This window comes from Carlito syrichta, unplaced genomic scaffold, assembly GCF_000164805.1.
Source record: "Carlito syrichta isolate Samal-C Ts95f unplaced genomic scaffold, Tarsius_syrichta-2.0.1 Scaffold308224, whole genome shotgun sequence".
NCBI lineage: Eukaryota > Metazoa > Chordata > Mammalia > Primates > Tarsiidae > Carlito > Carlito syrichta.
In genome coordinates this window covers 287,982-312,962 of record NW_007252320.1, presented here as the reverse complement: position 1 = coordinate 312,962, position 24,981 = coordinate 287,982, and the positions used below count along the sequence as shown (strand labels likewise).

Genomic DNA, 24,981 nt, shown 5'->3' with positions numbered 1-24,981 from the left:
TCGGAGCCGGGCGTGCGGGATGCGCTCCGGCCTTTTAAGTGGGAAGCGGGAAACCACGCCCGCCGGTGAGAACGCGACCCTGGGATCGGGGGGCAGAGAGGCGGGGGCGCCAGAGTGATGAGAAAGGGAGTAAGCGAGGACCCCCCGCCCCGTGCGGACGCGCTAGGAGGTCCAGCGCCTGGTTGGAGAGCCTCCCCGAGAGTGGGTAGGTGAGGATGCAGCCTCCGGCTGGCGGCAACTTTTCTCCCCACCACCGGGATCGGCTTGCGTGTTGTTTGTGGGGACGCGCGAGCATTGGACGCTGGGCGCGCGAGGGGTGCGGGCGCGTCGTGTCGCGCGGGCGCTTGGAAAGCCTGGAACTTCTCCGCGCATTCTGGAATGTCAAGGTGTTTTCGGGCTCTCCTCCTCTCCACGTAGCTTATGACCTCATAATCCCTGAACTTGCCTCCCCTGAAGAGTGGCAGAGGTTAGTGGAAGGCTTTTGCGGTGGTCTGGACCTATTTCCTCTTGTCAATGAAATCTTTTTTTCTGCATCCTTGGAGAATGTCGGATTTTTTTTTTCTTAGCCAAGTGTTTGCAGCATTTTATATTCTTTTTTCTTTTTTTCCCCCCTAAGCTCAAAGATGGCATTTGCTTTGAGGGTTGTGTTTTGAACCCTCGACTAGGCAGAAATGTTTAGGAACAGCGGGCGGGCACACCTTGGGTAGGTACCCAAGAGGAACCTCCTTTGCACGTGATCTGCATGATGAGGTTAACTTTACACAAAAGCATCCTCAAGTCTCTTAGATGGAAGGGGTTTAAGGGATCATTTCTCTCCCACCGCTGTCCTACCCCTCAAACCTCCTCCCCCCCCCCAAAAAAAACTTTTTTGGGGGGGAAAGACCTTTCTCTTTCTTGATATAGAATGATGAGTTGTCTGCAGCCAGTGGAGTGGTTGAAATTGTGCTCAGGGGTTTCCGACAATGGAGTCTGTGTGGAAAGGGCGAGGAAAGGAGGCAGTAAAGTTAGAGCAGCTAGCAGTGTTTTCTCTTCCCAGCACATTATCCCAAAACACAAAAGGTGATTGCAGCTACCTTGGAGAGCTACCAAGTAAAGCGTCACCTTACTGATAGATTTTGTTTGGTAATCCCAGTTTTCTTCAACCTTCACAGTTTTTCAGCGGTTCTGATACCCAGGAAGATGGCGACTCCACTAAGGTCAGGTAGCTAGATGGCTGAGCAAGGGGTGGGGCAGAGGACTGTTGATCCTTGTCCAGTGCTTACCATGACACTAGCCATAAAAGCAAGTTTATTACATTTTCCTAAACACCGATGTGTTAATTTATACTTTAAATTCAGTGCAGTGACATACTGTTCACAGAGATTTGAGGGTAAGATCTTCTGCAGCACAATTAGTTTCTGACTTCTGTAAGGTTGATTATGAGTTTGTTTTTTCAAGTTTGGTATATGTAGATCATGTAAATTAAACGCCATTTAAAAACTCGTGGCTTTAAAAAACTGCAGACAATGAGTATTACAAAAATCGATATACTCTGCTTTTTTAAAGTATAACTCTTGTGTTTATTTACCTAGATGATAATACATTACAGCATGGACAATATAATAAGTGGAGTTAAAATGTCACGCAACATTTCAAAGTGAGAAAACTAGGACATAAGGATGTATGAGTTTGTGACTATAGAACTATCTTTCAATTAGATTTCAGTTCTTGTTGCCCAGTTAAAAGAAATGAAAAAGTTACTTTTAACAAATTACAAGATTGTGTTTCAAAATATATTCTAGATATATTTCTAAAAGTATGTCCTAGAGCTCCACGTTTTATTAAAATAGCAGTTATCATGTGTGTGGAATATAATGAAAGTCAAAAACTTTACCTCTGTTGATCTTTGCAGCTATATGTAATGTTAAGAAAGCTTACAGACATGACATATTTTGTTCAGGTGGCTTAGTAGAAATTAACTGATGTCAGTTAAACATAGTAGGATAGAAATCCATGAGAAAATACAGGAAGACCAATTTGCCAACATAGTTCTTTAATGCTTACCTTTTTATTGAAGACAAATTATTGGTTTCTTGTCATATGAATTTTTAGCCCTGTACAATTGCCAGTTGAATGGTGGGGGTATAGAGGTTTTAAGTTTCTCTTTGTCTTAATTGAGTAGCTTTTTCATTAGTAAAGAATTCTATTTTCTTATTATAGCTTGGTGTGTGCCTTGCCTAGTTTCACTTGATACTCTTCAGGAATTATGTAGAAAAGAAAAGCTCACATGTAAATCGATTGGAATCACCAAAAGGAATCTAAACAATTATGAGGTGGAATACTTGTGTGACTACAAGGTAGTAAAGGTAAGGCAAATATCTAGCCCCTTAAAAGAGACTTAACCAGACTTCAGTATTTCATATTTCTGTAACATAAAAAGAAACTTAAAAGTAAGCAAAGCTCTTCCTAATGTTTTAAATTCTTAAGCCATGATAAATTTATGTCCTATCATCTATATTGCCAAATAACACTGAGAAGATTTTGAAGCATAAAATGTTCTTGCATTAGAATATTGTAAGGTACTTATATCACTCTGCATCCAACTCTTGATTATCTCCATGTGGATTACTAGAGTAAATGTGTGATCTCAGATTGGCTTCTGTCATTCATTTTGTTCCTGGATCATGTTTCCCCACTATCACCTGAAATGAACCTAGAGTTTCAAACCATGTTACTGAATTTCCTCAAGAAGCATCACCATTGTTGCCATCATGTCAAACTCCAGACACTAGTGAAGTTCTAGGATGTAAAAGAATGGCCTGGATATCAAAGTTAGTACCTTATGATTTCAGCAGACTCATTTAACTTCTCTGGGCCTCCCTTTATTTCTTTTAAAAAATGACAGAGTTCTTCTAAGAAGCATTTTTGATCTAAACCTTGCAGCTATATTTTGAATAATTCATCTATCTATAACCTACCTCCCTCTCCAGTAACTCTGCATTGTTCATTAATCTGTTAGTTCTTTCAGACAAATGAGTCAGGAATCCTATTTAATTCTTTGTTTTCCTTTTCCTTTATCTTCTATATTGAATCAGTTGCTAAGTGTAATTCTTCCTTTGAAATGTCCATATTCCTTCAGTATTACTGCCTTCCCCACTCATTGGGATCTTATGATCAAGCATTTCAACTATACTCTCAGCATACTTCAGCTGCTCAAACAGCACAGTCATCTGCCATCTCAATTTACACAGTATAAACTGACCAGTCTAGCTGAGAATATCATTAAAACTTACAAGGAATTTATTTATAAGAAATTATGTATTGGCCGGGCTCGGTGGCTCAGCCTGTAATCCTAGCACTTTGGGAGGCCGAGACAAGTGAATTGCCTGAGCCTGTGGGTTCAAGACCCACCTGGGCAACTTGGCAAGACCTCGTCTCTACAATAAATAAAAAATTAGCTGGGCATGGTAGCGCGTGCCTGTAGTTCCAGCTACTTGGAAGGCTGAGGCGGAAGGATCGCCAGAACCCAACAGGTTGAGGCTGCGGTGGCCGGAGTGTGCCACTGCACTCTAGTCTGGGCGACAGAGTGAGACTCCAACTCAAAAAAAAAACAATAAATTATTTATTCTTACTTGTTTATACTTCAGTCACCTTCAAAGTACTCTTTGTTTGATGCAGTACACCTATTGAGATGCTTTTTCCATGACCCAAAACAGTTTTTGAACTTGTTGATTTTGATGCCTTTTAGTGCTTTTGCCATTTTTTGTTTCACCTCTTCCACATGGGCAAAATGTTTTCCTTTAAGGACTTTTTCATCCAGGAAAACCACAAAAAGTTGCTTGGGGTGAGATGAAATGAATAGGGAGGATGGATTGCAGGGCATGCCCTTTTTGATCAAAAACTGCTGAATACTCAGTGCAGTGGGTGGGCAGGTGTGCTTGTAAGTCACCCACCTTGAAATGGGCAAATGCATTTAAAGAATCTCCAAAAAAAAATTCACTGGCCAGACACGGTGATCCCAGCATTTTGGGAAACCAAGGTAAGAGGATTGCCTGAGCCCACAGGTTTGAGACCAGCCTGGGCAACTTGGCAAGACCTCATCTCTACAATAAATAAATAAAAAAATTAGCTGGGCATAGTGACGTGTTCCTGTAGTTCCAGCTACTTGGAAGGCTGAGGTGGAAGGATCACCTGAGCCCAGCTAGTGGAGGCTGCAGTGACTGTGAGCGTGCCACTGAACTCCAGCCTGGGCATCAGAGTGAGAGACTCCAACTCAAAAAACAACAATTCACTGAAGCCAAACACAACCTCTTACAGTGTTAGCTGGTACGCTGATGCGGATGGGTTCCCAAGAACACCCACCCAGTGAGGTAAGCCTGTACTACAAGGGTCCTGCCCTCAAAGAAATAATTCTGGGATTTTTTTGCTCCCCACCCCCCCGGATTTCTCTTCTACCCAGTTTCTATTCTGCTCAGTTCTACTTGATAAGCTTTTTACCTATTGCTTTCTTTTCCCATCCTGATTGTCAGCAGTTTTCCCAACTTTAAATACTCTTCTGTACTTCTTCCTCTGCCCCTTCCTTATGTTCATCTGAAGACCTCTTCTCCACCTCAGTCAAAAACAGCATCCTTCAAGTATGAGGTCTCAGCTTATCTTCATCCCCACCTATCTGTCTGTACTCATTTTACTTTCAGAAATGTCACCAATTTCTCTTTTTCCTTCCTGATTACTCCTTCTAGAACTTTGCTTAATCTGTGGTGTCATTTTTATATCAAGCTCTTTTTTTACTGTTGTGTCTTAATTGATAAATGTATTCAGATCTTCCCTAACCTTCAGAAATCTTCCTTTGACCTTGCCTCCCAACTCATGCAAGTGTTTTCTGCCTTTTCCTTCTACTTCACTTCCCATTAACTTTTTAAACAGCTTATTTGAGATATAATTCACATATCATCGTACAGTTTACCCATTTAAAGGGTACTATTAAAATCTTTATTATACTCAGAATCAATCAATTTTAGAATATTTTTTGTTTCCTGAAAAAGAAAGCCCCACACCCTTCAAGCCTCTTCAGTTAACCTTTCATCTCTAACTCTAGGCAACCACTGAATCTACTTTCTGTAGATTTGTCTATTTAGATATTTTGTTTAAACGAAATCATATAATATGTGGTCCTTTGTGATTGACTTCTTTCGCTTAGCATATTTTCATGGTTTATCCATGTTGTAGCATATACAAGTACTTCATTTTTATTACCAAATAATATTCCATTGTATGACTATATTATGTTTAATTTATCCATTCATTGCTTTATGGACATCTAGGTTGCTTCCATTTGGAGGCTGTTATAAATAATGCTGTTGTGAACGTTTGTGTACAAGTATCTGTGTGGACATAAGTTTCATTTCTCTTGTATATACCTAGGAGTGAGATTGCAGGGTCATATAGTAACATGTTTAACTGTTTGAGAAACTGCCAAACTGTGTATGAGAATTTCATTTCTTCATATTCTGGCCAGTACATTTTTTCTTTTGAGTCGGGGTCTCACCCTGTCACCCAGGCTGGAGTGCAGTGGCCTGATCATGACTCACTGCAGCCTTAGCTTCCTCAACTTCTCCGGCTCAGGCATTCCTTCTGCCTCAACTGCCTGAGTAGTTGGGACTGCAGAGGTGCTACACCCAGCTAATTAAAAAAAATTTTTTTGTAGAGCTTACTATGCTGCTCAGACTGGTCTTGAACTCCTGATCTCAAGAGCTACTCCTGCCTGGACTTTCCAAAGTGCTGGTATTACAACCGTGAGCCACCATCATCTATCAAACTTTTTGATGATAGAAGTCTTAGTGGATATGAAGTAGTATCTCATTGTGGTTTTGGTTTGCATTTCCCTGATGACTAATGTGCTTACTCACCATTTGTATATCTTTGGAAAACTTTCTATTCAGATCCTTTGCCCATTTTAAAAAAAAATGGGTTGTTTGTCTTTTTATTATTGAGTTGCAATGGCTCCTTATATATTCCGGATACAAATCCCTTATTAGATAAATGATTTGCAAAAATTTTCTCCCATTCTGTGGGTTGTCTTTTCACTTTCCGTGAACTTTTGAACACACTTTAATCCTGATTTGTGCTCCTATCAGTAACCTTCTAATTGCCAAATTTGAAGACCTCAAATCTTAACTACTTTGCCATTTTTAACCTTTGCACTCGAACACTCCCTCTGAGGGGACATCTTAAATCTAACAAGCCACTGAGATATCCTCTCTCAGGGGACATAATGAGATCACTGGTAATTATACAGGACAAACCTATGCAAGCACAAATTTTTCAAAAATGTATGTTTCCTTGAAGTTTTCCATTCAAATTACACAAAAAAGCAAATAAAGAGATGGAGTATTTACTGAGATATACATTAAAAAATTTGCTGGCGTCATGCAGAAAGATAATGCGTGAAGTGCTCTGACAGTGTTACCCACAAGTTCTCAATGCAGCAGAATAATCACGTTTACTGAAAGATACTATACTGCATTGTCTGCTTGAATAGAAAAATATCAGGTGGGAGACATCCAACAAATTGCTATTGCACAGCATGTATCAATGAACCTGCAGTGCACATCAGTGATTGTTTCACAAGTTACCATGTTAGAAAAATATAAGATAAAATTTTGATTTTTTTTCATTATAAACCAAATGTAATTACAATAAAATAATTGGTTCCAGTAATCTACTATTTAATAAGAAATGGTTCGTTTTTCACTATTTTGTAAAAAAAAAGTATAGTTGAGTTGCTGGTAGGTAATCTATGAGATGTATCTGAATACAAAGTGTTAACATTGTTGACCAGCTTTTCTTCTTTGAAACTCTCTTGTCTGTGGAGAACTGCCTAGGTTTAATTCTGGCTCTTACCAGTTATTAGTTGTGTGACCTTTAGCAAGTTACTTTAGCTTCTCTGTCCTTCAGTTTCTTCATCTATGAAATTAGGATAGTTACAGTACCAATCTTGTAGAGTGCTATTAGAATTAAATGAGTTGATATATATAGAATGCTTAGAACAGAGGCCAGCGTGTAACTATTCAATATCAGTATGTTTACTGTCATTATTGTGAATTCTATCCTCACTTTTTTTTTCTGCCTACTTTTCTTACTATTTTTAAAGAATCTTCTTTACTATCTCTTATCTATCCTTCTTCTGAAATGTAGATCATCTTCAGGGCTCTGTTCTTGGCCCTCTTTTCTTGTAATTGCTCTTGAAGTGGCCTCTTTCCCCATGGTTTCTACTTACATCTGTTCAGCTCATGACTCCCAAATTTTCCTGAGGCCTTGTCCTTTTTCTTGGCTTCATTTCAAACTGGATACCCTACACATACCCAGGTTCACATTCAAAACCACCTGTTTTTCCTACAGCAAATCTTCGTTCTGCACTAGCATTCCCTGTTTTGGTTAACAGAATCATAGTTCTCCTAGTTTCCTAACCTAATAATTTCATACATCTTTAATTCTTTCTTCCTTCTTACTCACTAAATCTAATAGGTGACCAGATTGTGTTATCTCTGCCTCTCTGTCTGTCTGTTCCTGTTCATTCCTGCTGTACTTTGACAGAGAATGTTACCTGGGGTGGGGGGGTTGTGCTTTTACTGAGGGAGCTACCGAGATTCTTACACAAAATCCTTAGTGTTGTGTAGTTCCGTTTCAGATAGTTTTTGCCATTTAGTTCTCCTTAGTCTTTCTCATCATTCCATCTGGTTTCTTTCTTTGGAATAAACACCCTTATTTTGCTCACTTATGTCTTCAGCACCCACATATATCCCTCATTTTTTCTTTTACCTCGCACAAATACCTAATCTGTAAACCTGTATTACTTCAACACACCTCTACTGTTTGTCTTCTCTTTCTCTTTTTCTTTTATGTAAGAAAGATCTTAGGACCTTGTCTTTTTTGTGTGTGGGCCCTCCACTTAGCTCATGAAAGACACCATCTTAACACCATATTCCACAGTGCCATTACAATTAGTTCTTAAGCCCAGCTCTGCTTGCATTGGGCCTTGCTTTAGACCTTTTAATGGTTTCCTGTTGTCTGCCAGTCTAATCTGAGATACCTTAGCATGGTACCGAGGTTCTTTGTCATCTGGCCACCTGCCACCTTTCTATTCTCATCTCTTGTCAGATATCCTACTTTCTGTACACAGTGAAATGCTTGTAGATATCTTTCATTTAGGTAAGATGTACTGAGCACCTAGTTTGAGCTGGGCACTGCTATAAGCATTAGAAGCACAGCTCAAAAACAGACACATCTTATAATTCTCTGAATACATCATGCACTGTTGTGCCCTCTTTTGTGCTTTTCTCATCCAGCTCCCTATTTGGAATACTATTGTTTCCTTCCTCTGCTTGGCAAAAATCCTACAAGATTCTGTGCAAAGGTTATCACCTATTGTAGAGCCACCTTTCTTCCTCACTTCCAGCAAAATTAGTTGCTTTCTCTTCAGGATGCTGTTCTTGTCATTATTTGAGAACTTGTCACATTTTCTGGTTTTGTTTGTGTCATACCTTCTCTGCTAAATCACCAACCATATGAGGCCCAGGACCATGTCTCACTGTAGTCTTTGCAGAATGAGTGTTAAGTCAGTGGCAAGTGAGTTCAGTTGTCTTTGACTTCAGCCATTTCTGCAGGGCCCATGATCACTATTAGACCGGACCTTCCTAACTTCATGCTTGGATTATGGCAGCACTCTACTGATTCATACCTCCTGTTTTCTTCTTTTCATAAACTCACTCAACAAACATTTAAGTTTCTTCTGTGTGTCAGCCCCATATTAGGCACTGGGAAGAATATGAAAATTAATATAAAACATATACATATGTGATATGGCAGACTCATTACAAGATCTATAGGAGGGATACCTAGGATTGGTCACAGAATGCTCCCCAGAAGAGGTGATACCCAATTGGGGCCTGAAAAGACAAGCATTGTAACTCAGTATGGCTTCTGTCTAGAGAACAAGGGTGATAGGAGATGGATGTGGGAAAGAATTAGGGTATGAGTGAAGGATCTTTCAGCCATCCTAAGGCAATGGTGAGTCTATTTACACATTAGATTGGTAATTGAGAGAATGCTGTCTCTGCAAAGAGGAAAGTGTATTGGTAGGGAAGAGAATGATACACGCATGGCTACATGTTCTGGACAGCTGTCAAAATAACCACACAAGAAACAGTAGTTCTTGAACTAAAGTATTAACAATGGCAAGGAAGAGAAGTAGGTGAATTTTTTAAAAATAGGGATGCAAAATTTGTATAAGTCTGTGGTTTGTGGTCAGAAGGTTAGGTGGATGTCTAACGGAGAAAGCCACATTTAGGAAAATACGGGTTTCTGACTCGGACAGTAGTGTGGATAATATTAGCTATATATATTAGGAATATAAGAGAAGGGAGAATTAGATTGGTTTTGGGGAAGAGAGTTGAGTACATTTTAAGTAGAACTTAAACCAACTGGAAATTTGGCTCCAAATCAGGAGTAGACCTAACTGGAAAGATAGATCCTGAATAACTGGCAAAAAGATAGTGATTGAAGCCTTTGAGCGGGGAAACAGTTACCCAGTTTTTCAACAGATATTTATTGGCCATCTACCATGTCCTGTGCTAAGAGCTAGAAATCTCAGCATTGAGTGATGATCCCTGATATTATAAAATTTACCTTTTAGTGAGGGTGGAAATACCTTAAATGCAATGAAACAAAGTACTTAATTGTAGTTGCTAATGCAGCAGAAGAATCTGACTTATCCTGGAGAGACTGGGCAGATATCCCCGAGGAACTGATACTATAACTTGAAACGAATGAAAAGTGGGGAAAGGTTTTGAGGCAGAAGACAACCTGACTTCTTCAAGGAATAGAAAGAAGTCCTTCAAGGAATAGCAGTCGGCAAGAGGGAATGAGAAGAGGCTGGAAGGATGGGCAAGCCCCAGAAAGTGCAGCTCCTCATACGCCAAAGAAAGGATTTTGGACTTCACCTTAAGGCACCAGGAAACCACTTAGTCATTTTAAGCAGTGTGTGTGCTGCCTGTTGTGCCCTGAATGGATTAAAGGTGGCGAGAGGCTATTGCAGTGGTCTAAGCAAAGTAAATGTGAGAAGAGAAAGATAAGACTAAGGATGAGCCCTGAGGAGTAGTTTAGGGGTACTCATAGGGAGAACTGTGAAAGAGATTGAGACAAACTGGCAAGAAAGGTAGTAAGAATACTGGAAGAGTAAATCATAGAAACCAGAGAAAGATAATGTCAACCAAAGAGCATTAAACAGCGGGTCAAAGAACTGCAAAGAATCCATTGATTTAGCAGTGGAGGACCATTGATGCCCTGAGAGCAACTTCTGTGGTGTGAATAGGAGAGCTGAAAGAATGAATTACAGAATAAATTGGAGGTAAGAAAGTCAAGAAGTTTAGGTGATTCTTCTATGAAGCCTAGATTTCAAGAAAAGGAGAGGACTACATATATTACCTTGAAGAGGTAATATATGCATGTGATTTAAAAAGTTCAGTGTTATAAAAAGGCCAGACACTGAAATCTTCTACCCTGTGACCTAGTTACAGTCTCCTACTCTTAGCAATTTAATATGCCTTTTAGAGATTCCTTACATGTACAAACAGATCTCAAAAAGGTTTAGTTTTATTTTGCTTTTAAAATATGGGGAAGATTTAAGTGCTAGTGCAAACCAGCAAAGTGAGAGAGACAAGAATAATTGATGGAGGAAGTACATCTCTTGTGTTTTACCTGCATCCACCTGATCTCTAATTGCATGTCCATGGAATGCTGGACTTTGAGGCAGTTTATGCTTGGTGATTTCTATATATGACGAGCAAAGGTCGTTACCACTGAAAACACCAGAGTAGGTAGGGGGATAGGGATCTTGAGCGAAATGGAGGAGGTCTGAAATGCCCATCTTGAGAAGTGGAAGGAATGCTGTCTAGGGGGACACAGGGATTGTTACTTTAATGAATTCATGTCAAGGATCTGGTTGAACTTGAAGGATGAAGATTATAGTAGTACTTAGCCTTGGTGCTGTCTCATTTTTCTGCAGCAGTGTTCTTGCCACATCACCCTTCATACAGAATAATTTCTGACACAACTGTGGGTATTAAACATGCTTAGTTCAGCAGTAAAGGACAGGTGCCTGCATGCATATTGATTGGATTTCTTTTTTAGTAAGCTAAGCTAAGTTATAAATATTATCTACAGCTTTGACTTCTTAAAGTATACAGATAACTTCTGTGTCTCTAGAACCACCACTACACTGCATAGCACAAACTTACAGAATAGTCCACATCTAACAGTAAATTACCCCATGTGCAGTAGCTCATGCCTATGATCCCAGCACTTTGTGAGGTTGAGTTGGGAGGTTTGCTTGAGCCCAGGACTTTGAGACAATCAGCCCGGGCCACATAGCAAGATCCCATTTCTATTTAAAATTAATTTAAAACCCCAGTAAATTAATATCCCTAAAAGATTGCTTGTACCCAGAGTGTTTTTTAAGAACCAGAATAACAAATCATTAGATCGCAACCTAAATTCTAGAAATCGGAAAAATAGCTCCACAGAAGGACTTCTCCAAAGTTGCATGACTATTTTTTTTCATTGCTTGTTCTCTAACCCAGCTATCACAGTTTCTGTTCTGTTCCTTACTGGAATGAAACCCCAGTGACTTTCCTTGGATCATAATAATTTTCCACCTGTGCTCCTGGGGGACTACTGATGTTTTCATAATCAGATTCAGGTTATTCTAACATTAATATTCAGTATGATGGTTATTTCAAAATTAGCAGGAAAAAAGTTAGCTAATGGAAAGACAGAGTTGTTGTTGTTGTTCTTTGTCCTCCCATTTATATTTCAAATTTTGGTGTTTGTTACCACTTCTTGGCTATAGAGAGCAGGTGACAAAGCACATATTAAGAACCCGTGAATTGCTATCTTCATGTCAAATTTAACAGTTGTGTTTCTTTTAAGAATTTATACAGTTACTGTTGTGATTTTTTTTCCCATCTTTTAAAAAAATTAACATTCTGACTCATGAGTAGTAATGTGATTTTAATGCTGTCTACATTTTGGTAGTCATATTTTTTGTTATACACTTAGAAATATTTAGTCAGAGCCTAAGATAATGGTGAGCAGTTGTGTTTGTTCTGGGACTGTAAAGAATAAGATTCCATCCCTTCCCACAAATAGTTTATAGTTTAATCAGAAATGGAAACACAGGGATTTGGCAGTGATCAATTCTTCTTGAAAAAGAGAGGCAAGAAAGACTTCAGAGAGAGGTGATACTTATATTGTTTTAAAAGATGAGGCTGTAATAACTAAGTGCTCACTAGGCAATTGGGAGAGTCCATCCTAATTAATTAGGAAAAACTTTGTGAATAAAGCAGCACAAGTATGAAAAAGCTTGGCATGTTCAGGTACTAGCAGCAGTCCAGTATTGCTAGTGGATGGCATGTGAATGGACCGTAATGGGAGATTGAGCAAGAGAGGTCAGGAATCAATTCAAGGGTGGCTTTCTTTGTTATAATAGGATGTTTAAACTTCATTCCATAGGCAGAGCAGGAACTATTAACAATTTTTAAGCAAGGAAACAAAATAAGTGGTTCTGTGAATTTTTTGTTTTTATGAGAAAACTCTGTAGTAAAGAAGGATAGAGTATTGAAGTGTTGTTCGTCTGGGAGACAGATAACCAGTTGGAAGAATAATAATCTAGGCAAGACTTGCGAACCCAAAGTAACTAAAGCCATTGTAATTGAGATGAACAGGAAGAAATTCATCTCTGCAGAAACTTGGTTATGAATTGTATTGAGGAGAAGGAACTGAGATTGACTTCTGGTTTGCATTTTGTTTAAGTAGGTGGATGGGTAAGATTCACTGTGATGAGAAATACAAAAAGAATACATTTAAGAGGGACAGTGATGAGTTCCATGTGGATAGATTGCTGTAAGATACCAGTAGGTTTTTGGATATAAGAATTTGCAGGTAAAATTTTGAAAGTCGTTAGCATATAATAGTTAAAACCACTGGAGTAATGAGGTTGCCCAGAGAAAGCATTTAGAGCAGGAATTCTTAACCTGGAATCCAAGTATCTTGAAATTACTCAAAATTTATATATGTGGCTTTTGTTATGGAAAGGTTTGTCAGATTCTCAAGGGATAAACACTTGTTTACTGTGAAAAAGGGGCCAAGGACAGGGTCCTGAGTATCTCTATTGTGTAAGTGATGGGTATGGGAAGCAGTCTCAGCAAAGAAAGTAGAATGGAACTAGAATGAAAAGAGGAATGGTCAAGTAGTGGCTGCTCCTGTAGAGAGGTAGTTCATTGACTTGGCAGTTAGAAGATTTGTAAAATGGTCCTAACAAGATGGAGTTAAATGTGCTTGTACTTAATGAAACTCCCCACAAAAACACCGTGGTATCTAGGAATTATAAGATTTATTGACTGGCCTGCAGTGAAGTTCAGGTACCTCAGCCAAGTGTTCAACTTGTATAAATTTGCCTTGCCTTACCATTCAATTTTTATTTCACTTCAACATTCTGAACCTTATAGCTAGGCAAATCCATCACTTCGTTGTTTTCTGGATACTTCATGCAAATCTTAGCCCTTGGCTTTTGCTCATGTTTTGTCATTCTGCCTGCCATGTCCCCTACTCAATAAGTTCTATCAGTCCTTCACAACATAGTTTGTTCTACTTCCTCTGTTCTCTTTTCTGATTGTCTGGCCTATATTGATTTCCCTCTTTATATCCTGGTGGTATTGATTGTCTTATGTTGCTACTTATTTCACATATTATTGCCTTATTTTCTCAGTAAGATTTTACTCCTGAAGGCTAATAATATCTTATATTTCATCATTTCATCACACCTCCTAGTGACTGAACTCTCATATACTTATTGTAGATATTAAAATATTTGAATGAATTTAACCTAAGCCAAACAAAGAGGGGAAAATGTCTTTTAAAAAAAATCATATGATGCATTCCAAATTACATAGGAATGATTTATGTATCATTTTTACCACTTGGATTCCATTTCTGTAGGTAATCAAGAGTTGATTACATATCAGAATAAGATATTGATATAATATATATGCATAAGAACTTTTAGCTTTTATTTGGAATTTTAGGTTGAATTAATTTGTTTCTTAAGTCAAAGTGATTTTTCTGTGTAAAATTATTTTTAAAAATAGAACTATCTCTTTTGGGATTACAAAAATAAAACATGCTTATAAAGTAAAAGACCAGTCTACAAAGTAGAAATAATATATTAATATTTCTATACTACTTTGCAAAAGCGTTCATGGTTTATAGGCATATTTACTGTCCGTAGTTAAGTAGGCACCAATGCGATTAACGTACAAAACTTAGTCACTTTAAATGCAAGTGACTCATCCAAGATTAAACAATAAAATTATTTTGGAAGTAAACTTCAGTGACAGGTGTTTTTAGTTTTGCTGAATGATAATTTAATCATCTAACTTAAAGCCAGTGTCTCTATTTCTTTCATTGTTTACTAGCAACATTTGACATAACCAAGAACTATGGTAGCAAAAACTAGTAGAGAAAAGTAGAGGACTAGGATCGCAGTGCTTTGTCATAACATGGAAAAATTAAAAACATTTAGAATTAAGGGGGGAATAGATATATTAGATACTACCTGCCACTTGCATTTCATATCTGTTTCAGTGTGAGCAAATATCTGTTAACAACAGTCCCAAATTATGGTAGTTACCTGACAGGAGGGAGAACTCTTTAGACCTTAGTGAGGCTCAGTTTGACAAATACTTAAATGTATGTCTGTGTTTTTTGTTTTTTTCTCCTGGAACCACAATATATATTTCCACCAACGTACAGTTTTTGTGCATATCCTCAAAACATAATTTAACCATATGTTTACCAGAAGAAAAGTATTTGACCAGTTTCAAAAGGATGTAAAGTTCGTTTAATTCAAGGATTACTACTTGTTGAATAGAATATAATAAAACAAACATTAAGATGCAGATAGTGGGGTTAGAATCAGCTCATGCCTGGGTGGTGATTTGCTCCTTCATCGCTGCCTCAGGGTTTCTCAGTCTAATTTGTGCCTCAGCACCATGGCAAATCTCATATGGTTCTCTGTCGTTAATAAATTACAAATATTAAAACAACTGTCATGGGTATTCTTGCTTCATAATAAATACTTTACTAAAATTTTTGGTGACAAACAAAGGTATCGCAGTTAATACTTTTTTCAATATCTTTAAAATTGTCAAATGCAGTTTAATCATTTTTACATTTCAGAAGGCATTTTATGATCTTATTTTACCCTAGGGCGTGTGGATATGTTTTAGTTATTCCAGAGAATAAAAAAATTACTGAGAGACTTCACTTTAAAATTTATTACATACACTTAAAACGCCTTAGTTAAAGAGAAACTTAATGAACATACATTGCCTAACTGTAAGAGAAGAAAACATAGTGGGGTGGAAAGACAAAATTCTGTTTACCATGATGACCAACAGCAGTCTGCGAGATTAATTGAAATATTTGCTCTTTGGTGGACTGAATGCCTTCTACCTAATCCAATCATGGGTGAATCTAAATAAGATCTGCATTCTCTGGCATAGAACTGTCCAATAGAAATATAATGTGAGCTGCAGATGTCATTTTAAATTTTCTGGTAACCACATTAGCGTACAAAGAAACAGATGAAATTTCTTTCAATATATCCAAAATATGATTTCAACATGTAGTCAGTATTTCTTAAAAGTTAGAGATATTTTACAGTCTTTGAAATTCAGCGTGCATACTTAGAGCACATCTCAATTCAGACTAGCCACATTTCAGGTTCTCAGTAGCTGCATGTGGCTAGTAATGACTGTGTTGGACAGTTCATCTGTGGAACACCTAGGAAATGTATGCCCATGACATTGAGAAATATAAGTTCCCTTGTGTCCAGTGTCTGGTATTAAGATAGAGACCTTAGAGAATGCCTGCATCTATGCTGGCCAAGTAAGCCACACAGGTCATAAATCATTAGCTTTAGGGCCATCTATCTCCATGGAAAGGTAAATCTTTCTTTGTTTAACCTAATCACCATTCAGTAAATACTCATAGGTTTTAGTAACTTCATTTTTCTCCAGGTAAGACTCTTTAGCCTGTCCAACTGTTATGCTGTGTCTAAATTCTATATTTTATGTAATTTAAAGAAAAAAGTTGTTTTTATGTGATTTGTACTTCATCTGTTAGGACCTTTTGACTCTATGTATTCTGAACAGTTATTAAGAAAAATGAAAATGGACACTTTGGTCTTTAAGATATTACTTTCAATAACTGGGACTATTATAATCTGATTTGCATTTTCTTTTGTATTTTAAGGATATGGAATATTATCTTGTAAAATGGAAAGGATGGCCAGATTCTACAAATACTTGGGAACCTTTGCAAAATCTCAAGTGCCCATTACTGCTTCAGCAGTTCTCAAAGGACAAGCATAATTATTTATCTCAGGTACGGAAAGGCAAAGCAATAACCCCAAAAAACAATAACAAAACTTTGAAACCTGCCATTGCTCAGTACATTGTAAAGAAGGCTAAACAAAGGATAGCTCTGCAGAGATGGCAAGATGAACTCAACAGAAGAAAGAATCATAAAGGAATGATATTTGTTGAAAACACTGTTGATTTGGAGGGCCCACCTTCAAACTTCTACTACATTAATGAATACAAACCAGCTTCTGGAATCAGCTTAGTAAATGAAGCTTCCTTTGGTTGTTCGTGTACAGATTGCTTCTTTGAAAAATGTTGTCCTGCTGAAGCTGGAGTTCTTTTGGCTTATAATAAAAGCCAACAAATTAAAATTCCACCTGGTACCCCCATCTATGAATGCAACTCAAGGTGTCAATGTGGACCTGATTGTCCCAACAGGATTGTACAAAAAGGCACACAGTATTCACTTTGCATCTTTCGAACTAGTAATGGCCGTGGCTGGGGTGTAAAAACCCTTGTGAAGATTAAAAGAATGAGTTTTGTCATGGAATATGTCGGAGAGGTATGTTTAACTTGCCTTCTAGCAAATAATATGCATGTTAGGCCTACACTTTTGAAAAGTTACCTTTTTACCTCAATAACATAAATATTTGTTACATTTTTATGTTTTCCTTTGAAGATAAGTAGAAATTTATTTTCAGGTTTAGGAGTGGGGTTCACTGGCATTGTTAAAAATAAAAGAACTTTTCTATGAAGAAAAAATTATGGCAGATTAAATTGACAGTCATCTTTCAGCAATCATTCATAGTCATTGAGCCTAGTATTTGTAAATTTTGAAATATGACAACTATTTTTACCCAAAAGTCCTAAGAAGATCTTCACATGTGTTGACTTTGAAATCAGATCTAAACATGTGCTGACTTTGAGACTTTAAAGTTGTAATTTACTTCATAAGTTTGACCAAATATAATTAAGTGTAGTTGACAAACCACTATTTTGTATTAACATAAAAGATAGAGTAGACCAATGCTTTATGAGCAAGTATTATAAAGCATACACAAAACCATTTATTGTATCCGTAAGAAAATAAGACTAATGGCCACTGCAGCCTCCACCTGCTGGACTCACGGATCCTTCCAAGTAACTAGGTATGCCACCATACCCAACTAGTTTTTTGATTTATTGTAGAGATGAGGTCTTGCTAAGTTGCCCAGACTAATCTCGAACATCTGGGCTCAGGCAGTCCTCTCGCTGCACCTCCCAAAGTGCTGAAATTATAGGCATGAGCCACTGCGCCTCGTGAAAATGACTCCTAATATCTGTAACTCAGATACTTTGAAATGTAAAGAATGTTCTCTGAAGTATCATACAAATGCAAAGTATTTTTACAAATCATACATATATAAGTATAAAGATGATATTTACCATGTGCCACATACTATTCTTAGCATTTTATGTATTAACTCAATCTCTTCACAACTCTATGAGGTAGTACTGTTATCTTCATTATTATGAAGGAGGAAACTAAGGCACAAAGAAATTGAGCATCTTGCCCAAAGTCACACAGGTCACATAATAGTAAAGAAGAGCCAGGACTTTGAGGATTCAAAATTCCAAAATCACTACTTTTCAGCACTGAACCACACTGCCTCACACTGAAGCATGGATTTAGCTGTGACTAGAATGATATGAGTGTGGCTGCATATCTGGGGTTGTCAAATTGAACTAGTTTTTTTGTAGGTTACTTGGAATTGAATCACCTATAATTATCTGTATTTGTTTAGAGTTCTGAAATTAAGTCTGATCCCGTTTTGATTCTTATACTTTTAGACAAATGGGAGATACAAGATTTGTACAAATTATTCTTTTTGTTAATAAGATCTTTAAAAATTTCATTCCTACTGAATGCAGCAGCCAAATTTGGTTGGTAACATGAACTACTTTAGACATTTTTGGTTTCTGGAGCTGAGCATGTGATAAAGATGTATTCTTAAGAGCAGAACTGCAGATGGTGGTTTTGAACTTCATGAATTTCATGAAAACAATCTATTCTACAAAACAAAACTTTCCATACAGTTGACTGCAAATTTAATATAACTTCTTCCCTGTATTTTTAACAAATTTCCATTTGCAACTACATATAGATTAGTTATAGATAAAATATGCCTTTTGAGCATAGAGAATATACTTACAAATTTAGTCCTTAACATTCAATTATGTCTTTTTGAGAGCTATATTTATACAGCTTTTTGAACATCCTAATTATAGTAAAAGTAGAGCAGTGTTTTGACTTGTTAATTGTCTCAAATCCTATTTAGAAAGTCATACATCTTTTTCATCATCATTTTTCTACCTCTTTCAATCTGGCTCTTGGTTTGTGTGAATGGTTGTTTTGATGACACTTGAATTTCTTACTTTTTCAACATTTGTAGACATTGATACATTAATTGATTTATGGATAAATGTTTCTTCAGTTCACCAGTAGCTACATAATATACTATAGTTTTTTCTGTTTAGGTAATCACAAGTGAAGAAGCTGAAAGACGGGGACAGTTATATGACAACAAAGGGATCACATATCTTTTTGATCTGGATTATGAATCTGATGAATTCACAGTAGATGCAACTCGATATGGAAATGTATCTCATTTTGTGAATCACAGTGTAAGAAAAAATACTTAAACTATAGACAAGACTAATAATTAAACTTAGTACTATTTTTAATAATTTTCCATAGTTGAATAATAATTATCTTTAAACTGCACATGCTTTTAACATTTCCAAAATACATATTTTAATATGAGGGCCTCTTCTGTTAAGTCATGTTATTATTGTGGTATTAGGAAAATAAGCATTGAAGTATCTACCAAATACCATACATTTTATCAGAGTCTTTACATATGTTATTTCATTTAAACTTTCCAGTAACTTTATAAGATAGGTATCTTCATATCAGAGGTATTCATATCATAATGAACAGACGAGTTAAGAGGTAAAATGTTTACAAATCATACACAATTAAATAGGTGTTTTGTAGAAGTTAAGACTACTAAATGTTAGAAAGTACAACTAAAGATAAATGTGTTTTCTTAAAATGTAGACATGTTAACATTGTTTATAAAATCTGAGAATTTGTGAGTACTTAAGTATTTAGGGTTTTTTTCTAGATTATAAATTAGCATTCTTTTTTTTTTTTTTTTTTTTCTTGAGTTGAAGTCTCACTCTGTCGCCCAGACTGGAGTGCAGGCTCCGGCGATCCTTCCTCCTCAGCCTTCCGAGTAGCCGGAATTACAGGCATGCGCTACCACGCCCGGCTGATTTTTTTATTTATTGTAGAGATGAGGTCTCGCTGCCCAGGCGGGTCTCGAACCCGCGGGCTCAGGCAATCCACTCACCTCAGACTCCCAAAGGCGCGGGATTACAGGCTGAGCCACCGAACCCGGCTTAAATTAGCATTCTTAATTTTTATTTTTTTTTTTTGAGACAGGGTCTCATTCTCTCATTCAGGCTGGAGGGCAGTGGCTCAGTCATAGCTCACTACAGCCTCAAACTTATGGCCTCAAGTGATACTCCTGCCTCAGCCTCCCAAGTAGTTAGAACTACAACTGTGTACCACCAGAACTGGCTAATTCTTTTATTTTAATTTTTTGGTAGAGACAAGTTTTCGCTATGTTGCCCAGGCTGGTCTTGAACTCCTGGCCTCACACCATCCTCCTGATTCTGCCTCCCAAAGCCCCGGGATTTCAGGCATGAGCCATCATGCCTGGCCCCTTGTTTGAAAGAACTTAGAATGTAGCTGAAAATTATCTCCAAAATCTTGGATTCTATAATATGTATCTCCAAAAATAAGGAAAGTAAATAATTTTGGGGTACCTACTAAGTCCCAGATGGATAACATAACATTATGCTGTGAGGTTGACATTATCTCCGTTTTATAGACAATAAAATAAATGTATCTCAGAGAGGAAGTTTTATAGCTGACCACATAAGGAAATGTAGATTATGTTAAACTTCGGATGAATTTCAGACCAAAAAAAAGCAGTGTATGATTAGCAGTGAAATGGCAGAGACCTTCTGAATCCCTTGTTAGTTTTCTGATTTATTTAAACTTTTACCTCAAGGAATTTTTTCTAAATGATAAATTTGAGATACTATAAAATAGATACATTCTATCCAAAGACAAGTAAACACTTGATTTGTTAGTATGATTCATCTCTCTTCTTGCATATTTTATAAGTTAGTATAGAGTTCTCAAAGTATTGAACAATTCCAAACAAAAGTTTAAGCAGTGAAACTCCACGCAGTGTGAAATTTGAGTTCTGCAGTGCTATTTGATTTTTTAAAAAAATATAGTTATCCTAGTACTTTAAAGTGTATGTCTTAACTTATACAGTTACACTGGGATTTGCATTGAAATTCCCCAGGGGAAAAAAAGTTAGGACTAGATGAATAAGAATTATTAACAAACATGTTAATAATTTTTGAAGCTGCATAGAGAATACATGTGGATTTATTTTCTGTGCTTTTTTGTATTTATGTATGTGCTAAAGTTTTTATAAGTGAAAATAGTATTTTTTTAATGTGCATGACTCAGAGACCTTTAAACAATAAGCAACTTAATTTCCAGTGGAATTTAAACTAAATCTCTGGAAAAGTAAAAATTTACATGGCATGTAGAAGAGCTCGGTCACATCATTTTTACTTAAATGGGTTCTAATGTTCCTTTTTAGTGTGACCCAAATCTTCAGGTGTTCAATGTTTTCATTGATAACCTCGATACTCGTCTTCCCCGAATAGCATTGTTTTCCACGAGAACTATACATGCTGGAGAAGAGCTGACTTTTGATTATCAAATGAAAGGTATGGTTTCCAAGTACAGTTTTATTGGTGTCAGTTTCAATATGAAGAACCATATCAGAGTAGGAAAAGATTTTAAATCACCTGAGCCAAATTAATGTTAAAGATGAAAAAAATTGAGGCACTAAGTTTGTCATTTACCCAAGGTCCAAAGCTTGTCTAACAGCTAATACTAGCACTGGGTCTCTCTGACCTTGGCTAAGGAGTAGTCTTTCTTCTGCATCACAAAGCATCCGTTTTTCAGAATTTCCATTTTGGAAGCTGATTTCTTTATTATAACATCTTTTCTCAATACTAGTTGTGTTAAAAAAATTGTAAGCCCACATTTCTTCATTTTTACTAAGAGATGTATATTCTAAAGATTGAAAATATGTAAATCACATACCAGAACTTACTACATTCTTACTTGAATCTGGCTTTTAAAAAGAATATTTCCATTTGCTTTATTGTGACAATATAAATGTTTCCTTTGTTTTTCTAAGAATGATTCCTTTTATATAGTTACTGCTTGACCTCACTTTATGTGCTTTATACAATATATGAAATGAATGATTCTATATTGGATTTTCCCAGTAAGTTCCATCATTTCTGAAATCCATTCTCCTAAATATAGGCTGATAACAGAAACTTTATCTATTATTAGCACACAGTATTCTTTCAAGACAATTCATAATGATTTGTCTCTGAATATTCACACTTATTTATAAATACAGAGGGGACTTAAATTTCTTTGGGAGCTAACTTAGTCTAATGCACCCTGACCAGCTGCTTTAAAACTAATAATTTGAAATTCATTCTAAATTGTCTTAACTCTTTTTCTCCTGTGTTTTTTTTTCCCCTTACATATTTCAGGTTCTGGAGATATTTCTTCAGATTCTGTTGACCACAGCCCTGCCAGAAAGAGGGTCAGAACTGTATGTAAATGTGGAGCTGTGACTTGCAGAGGTTACCTCAACTGAATTTTCAGGAAATAGAGCTGATGATAACTGTAGTTTATTTTTTCTCCTAATGTTAACATTGAAAAAAAATAAGTATTTGAGACTCTCTTTTCATGTCAAGATTATGCCTGTATTAATTTACAATTCACACTTCAAGACATTTGCCAAATGCATTACCGATGCCTCCGAAGAGTGGGCCATTGGGTCGCACAGACATATTTAGTGCTTAGAGACCAAATGTGAAAGGCAGACTGTTCACAGCTCACCATATGCGTACTTAAGAAGTCTGTGTGGAGAAATGCCTCCCTCAGTGTTTGAAAAATGTTAAGCTGATAATGTAACGTTTACTAAGAGATCAGACATTCAACTTTCCAGACACCTCACGTTCCCAGAAATAGACTCGATTCAATTTGGGCAGATCTACAAGTTCTTGTTACTATATTACCATTCCTGTTTAATGCTGTACTTGTATTTGAGACAAATAGGTGATACTGAATTTTATACCTTACTTTCTACTTTTTCATTAAAACATTGGAATCGTAATGATATTGAAGTTTAAGGTTTACGATTAAATGTAAAAAATTTTAATTTCAGCTTGATTTCATATTTTGAAGCAATCTAGACCATTCTGAAGGGTATATATCAGAACCTGTAATTCTTAAAGTTTATTTTTTAATCCTCTAGAAGAAAAATCTCCAAAAATCTCTCTGTAAGTCCGGAATGGTTGGCCACTATGCTGCTTTGAAAGGACAGGACAGTGGGACCAGGAGGGCCTTTGGAGTACCAAGCAGGGAAAATGGAGCACTTTAAGGGCACCTGTTAGTAACATGAATTAGGAGTTCCATGGTGAGTACTCTGGTCTAAATAGTCAAACAAGACACCTGGGGAGCAGCTGTTCTTAATGATATAATGTATGTCAATTTCAGGCAGTTTTAACATTTCCTTTCCACCAAATTTAATTATTTTTATATTTCCTGCAAGCTCTTCTTAAAAAGTATCTATATTTTGAACTGATACTTATTTATACATGAATTTTTTAGATGTGGTAAAGCTAAACTTGGCCAAAGTGTATGCCTGAATTATGAGACTTCACTAGTTGACCTATGAAGACTGAAATGGAATATTATACGTATTAGTTTTTGTGTACCCCCGTGCCCTCCCCCACCATAGTATAAAACCTCAATCAGGAAAAATTATGCTTTCATCTCTTTCTGATTCTGGGATTTTTAATCTTGGTGTCTAACATGAAGGTGAATCTAGCTTTCAGTATTACCAATTAAGTTCTATGTGAGCGCATTGCTTTAAGCTTTAAGGACCAACATAAGCTTGGGTATAATTGAACTAACTTCAAGAATACAGCACTTCAAATATCTTCTTAATCCTTAACCTCTTTTTAGGGAGACTATACTTTATTACTCTATTACATTACTATCACATGATTTTGCTCTTTCATGATTTAGAATAAATTGTTTACATGTTTAGAGCTCCAGAGTATATTTGTTAACCAGAACTCGCAAATGTTTCGAGGAAAAATACTCTTTTAAAATGGCATTTTTTTGTGTTTCTTTATGAAAAATCAGTCACATAGTGTCAGTAGTGAGAAAGGGTCACAAGTTTACAGGTTGCCCCAATGGTCAAGCTTACTTTGAATTGTGATTCTCACAAGTTTAAAGACATAACTTTTAAAGTCAGTGTTTTGCCATCTAGTTATTTGATCTTGTTGACCTTTTTCTGTTGTTTTTTTTTTTAAGTGTGAAACTGGAAGGCCAATAGCAAAATACTATTTTCGGTAAACTTGTACTTTTGTTTTGTCCTTATTAATAGGAATGTAATGGACCTTTGGGATCTAAAGTACTTACATTATTATTACCTTTGTTGTTAAAAAGCTGACCTTAAGCAGTAAAGTATTTAAGTGAAGCCATTAAGGGCTTTATTTTAAGCCAGCATTTAGCTTATTCAAAGTAGTTTCCTGAAGATGTCAGAATTTGTTCTTTCAATATAAAGCAAATATTCAAAGGTAATAATAGATTACATTTAATATGTAAATCTACTATACAGGTTGTATTAATACCATCATTTTCAGTATCTGTAAATAAATCCTGGCCTAGATGTGGTGTCTCACACCTGTAAAGGATTACTTGAGCCCAGGAGTTATAGACTAGCCTGGGCAACATAATGAGACCTTGTCTCTACAAATAATCAAAATAATAAAAAGATTGTGATACACAGTTAGTAATCTCAGGGTTTTTCCACATATATCTAAAATTTAGGCTGCCCTTATTTCTCTCTTAGTTCAGCAATTTTCCTGCAGAATGTTGTTTGGCATTTGATGTTCTGTTTACCATGGCTTAGCTTTGTTTTCTGATTATTTTACAGTTATTTCCTGATTGCCAGCTGAAAAGATTAACTAAAGGTTTATATACAATTCCTTTAAATGTTATTTTTCTTTTAAGAAAGTTTATCATGGTTCATGCATGTGAATATTAAAAGTACAATTGTACAATTGTTAGTGTGGTGTGGGTGGATACTTTAGAAGTTTTTTGAGTATTATTTGTCACTGGGTACTTAAACATAATATGTTAAGTACTGCCTGGAGATGCAAAGGAATTTTAGAATTCAAAGCTAATATTCATCAAGCAAGTCTTGTAGGTCTTTGATATATTCATGTACGTCTCATGATCACATACTTCTCATGAATCTCTAAGGTTGGTGCTATTGTCCCTATATTA

At 36.5% G+C, this 24,981-nt stretch overlaps 1 protein-coding gene across 1 annotated transcript; it reads left to right on the top strand.

Annotated features, from left to right (window-relative positions):
* The first annotated feature begins 109 nt into the window (after nt 1-109).
* Nucleotides 110-22,833, top strand: SUV39H2 (suppressor of variegation 3-9 homolog 2). Its single transcript, XM_008065312.2, has 6 exons — nt 110-201; nt 2,200-2,345; nt 16,348-17,019; nt 18,975-19,121; nt 21,188-21,317; nt 22,167-22,833. The coding sequence occupies exons 3-6, from the start codon at nt 16,351-16,353 to the stop codon at nt 22,271-22,273; spliced, it is 1,053 nt and encodes a 350-aa protein (XP_008063503.1). The 5' UTR covers nt 110-201; nt 2,200-2,345; nt 16,348-16,350; the 3' UTR covers nt 22,274-22,833.
* Nucleotides 22,834-24,981: the final 2,148 nt, after the last annotated feature.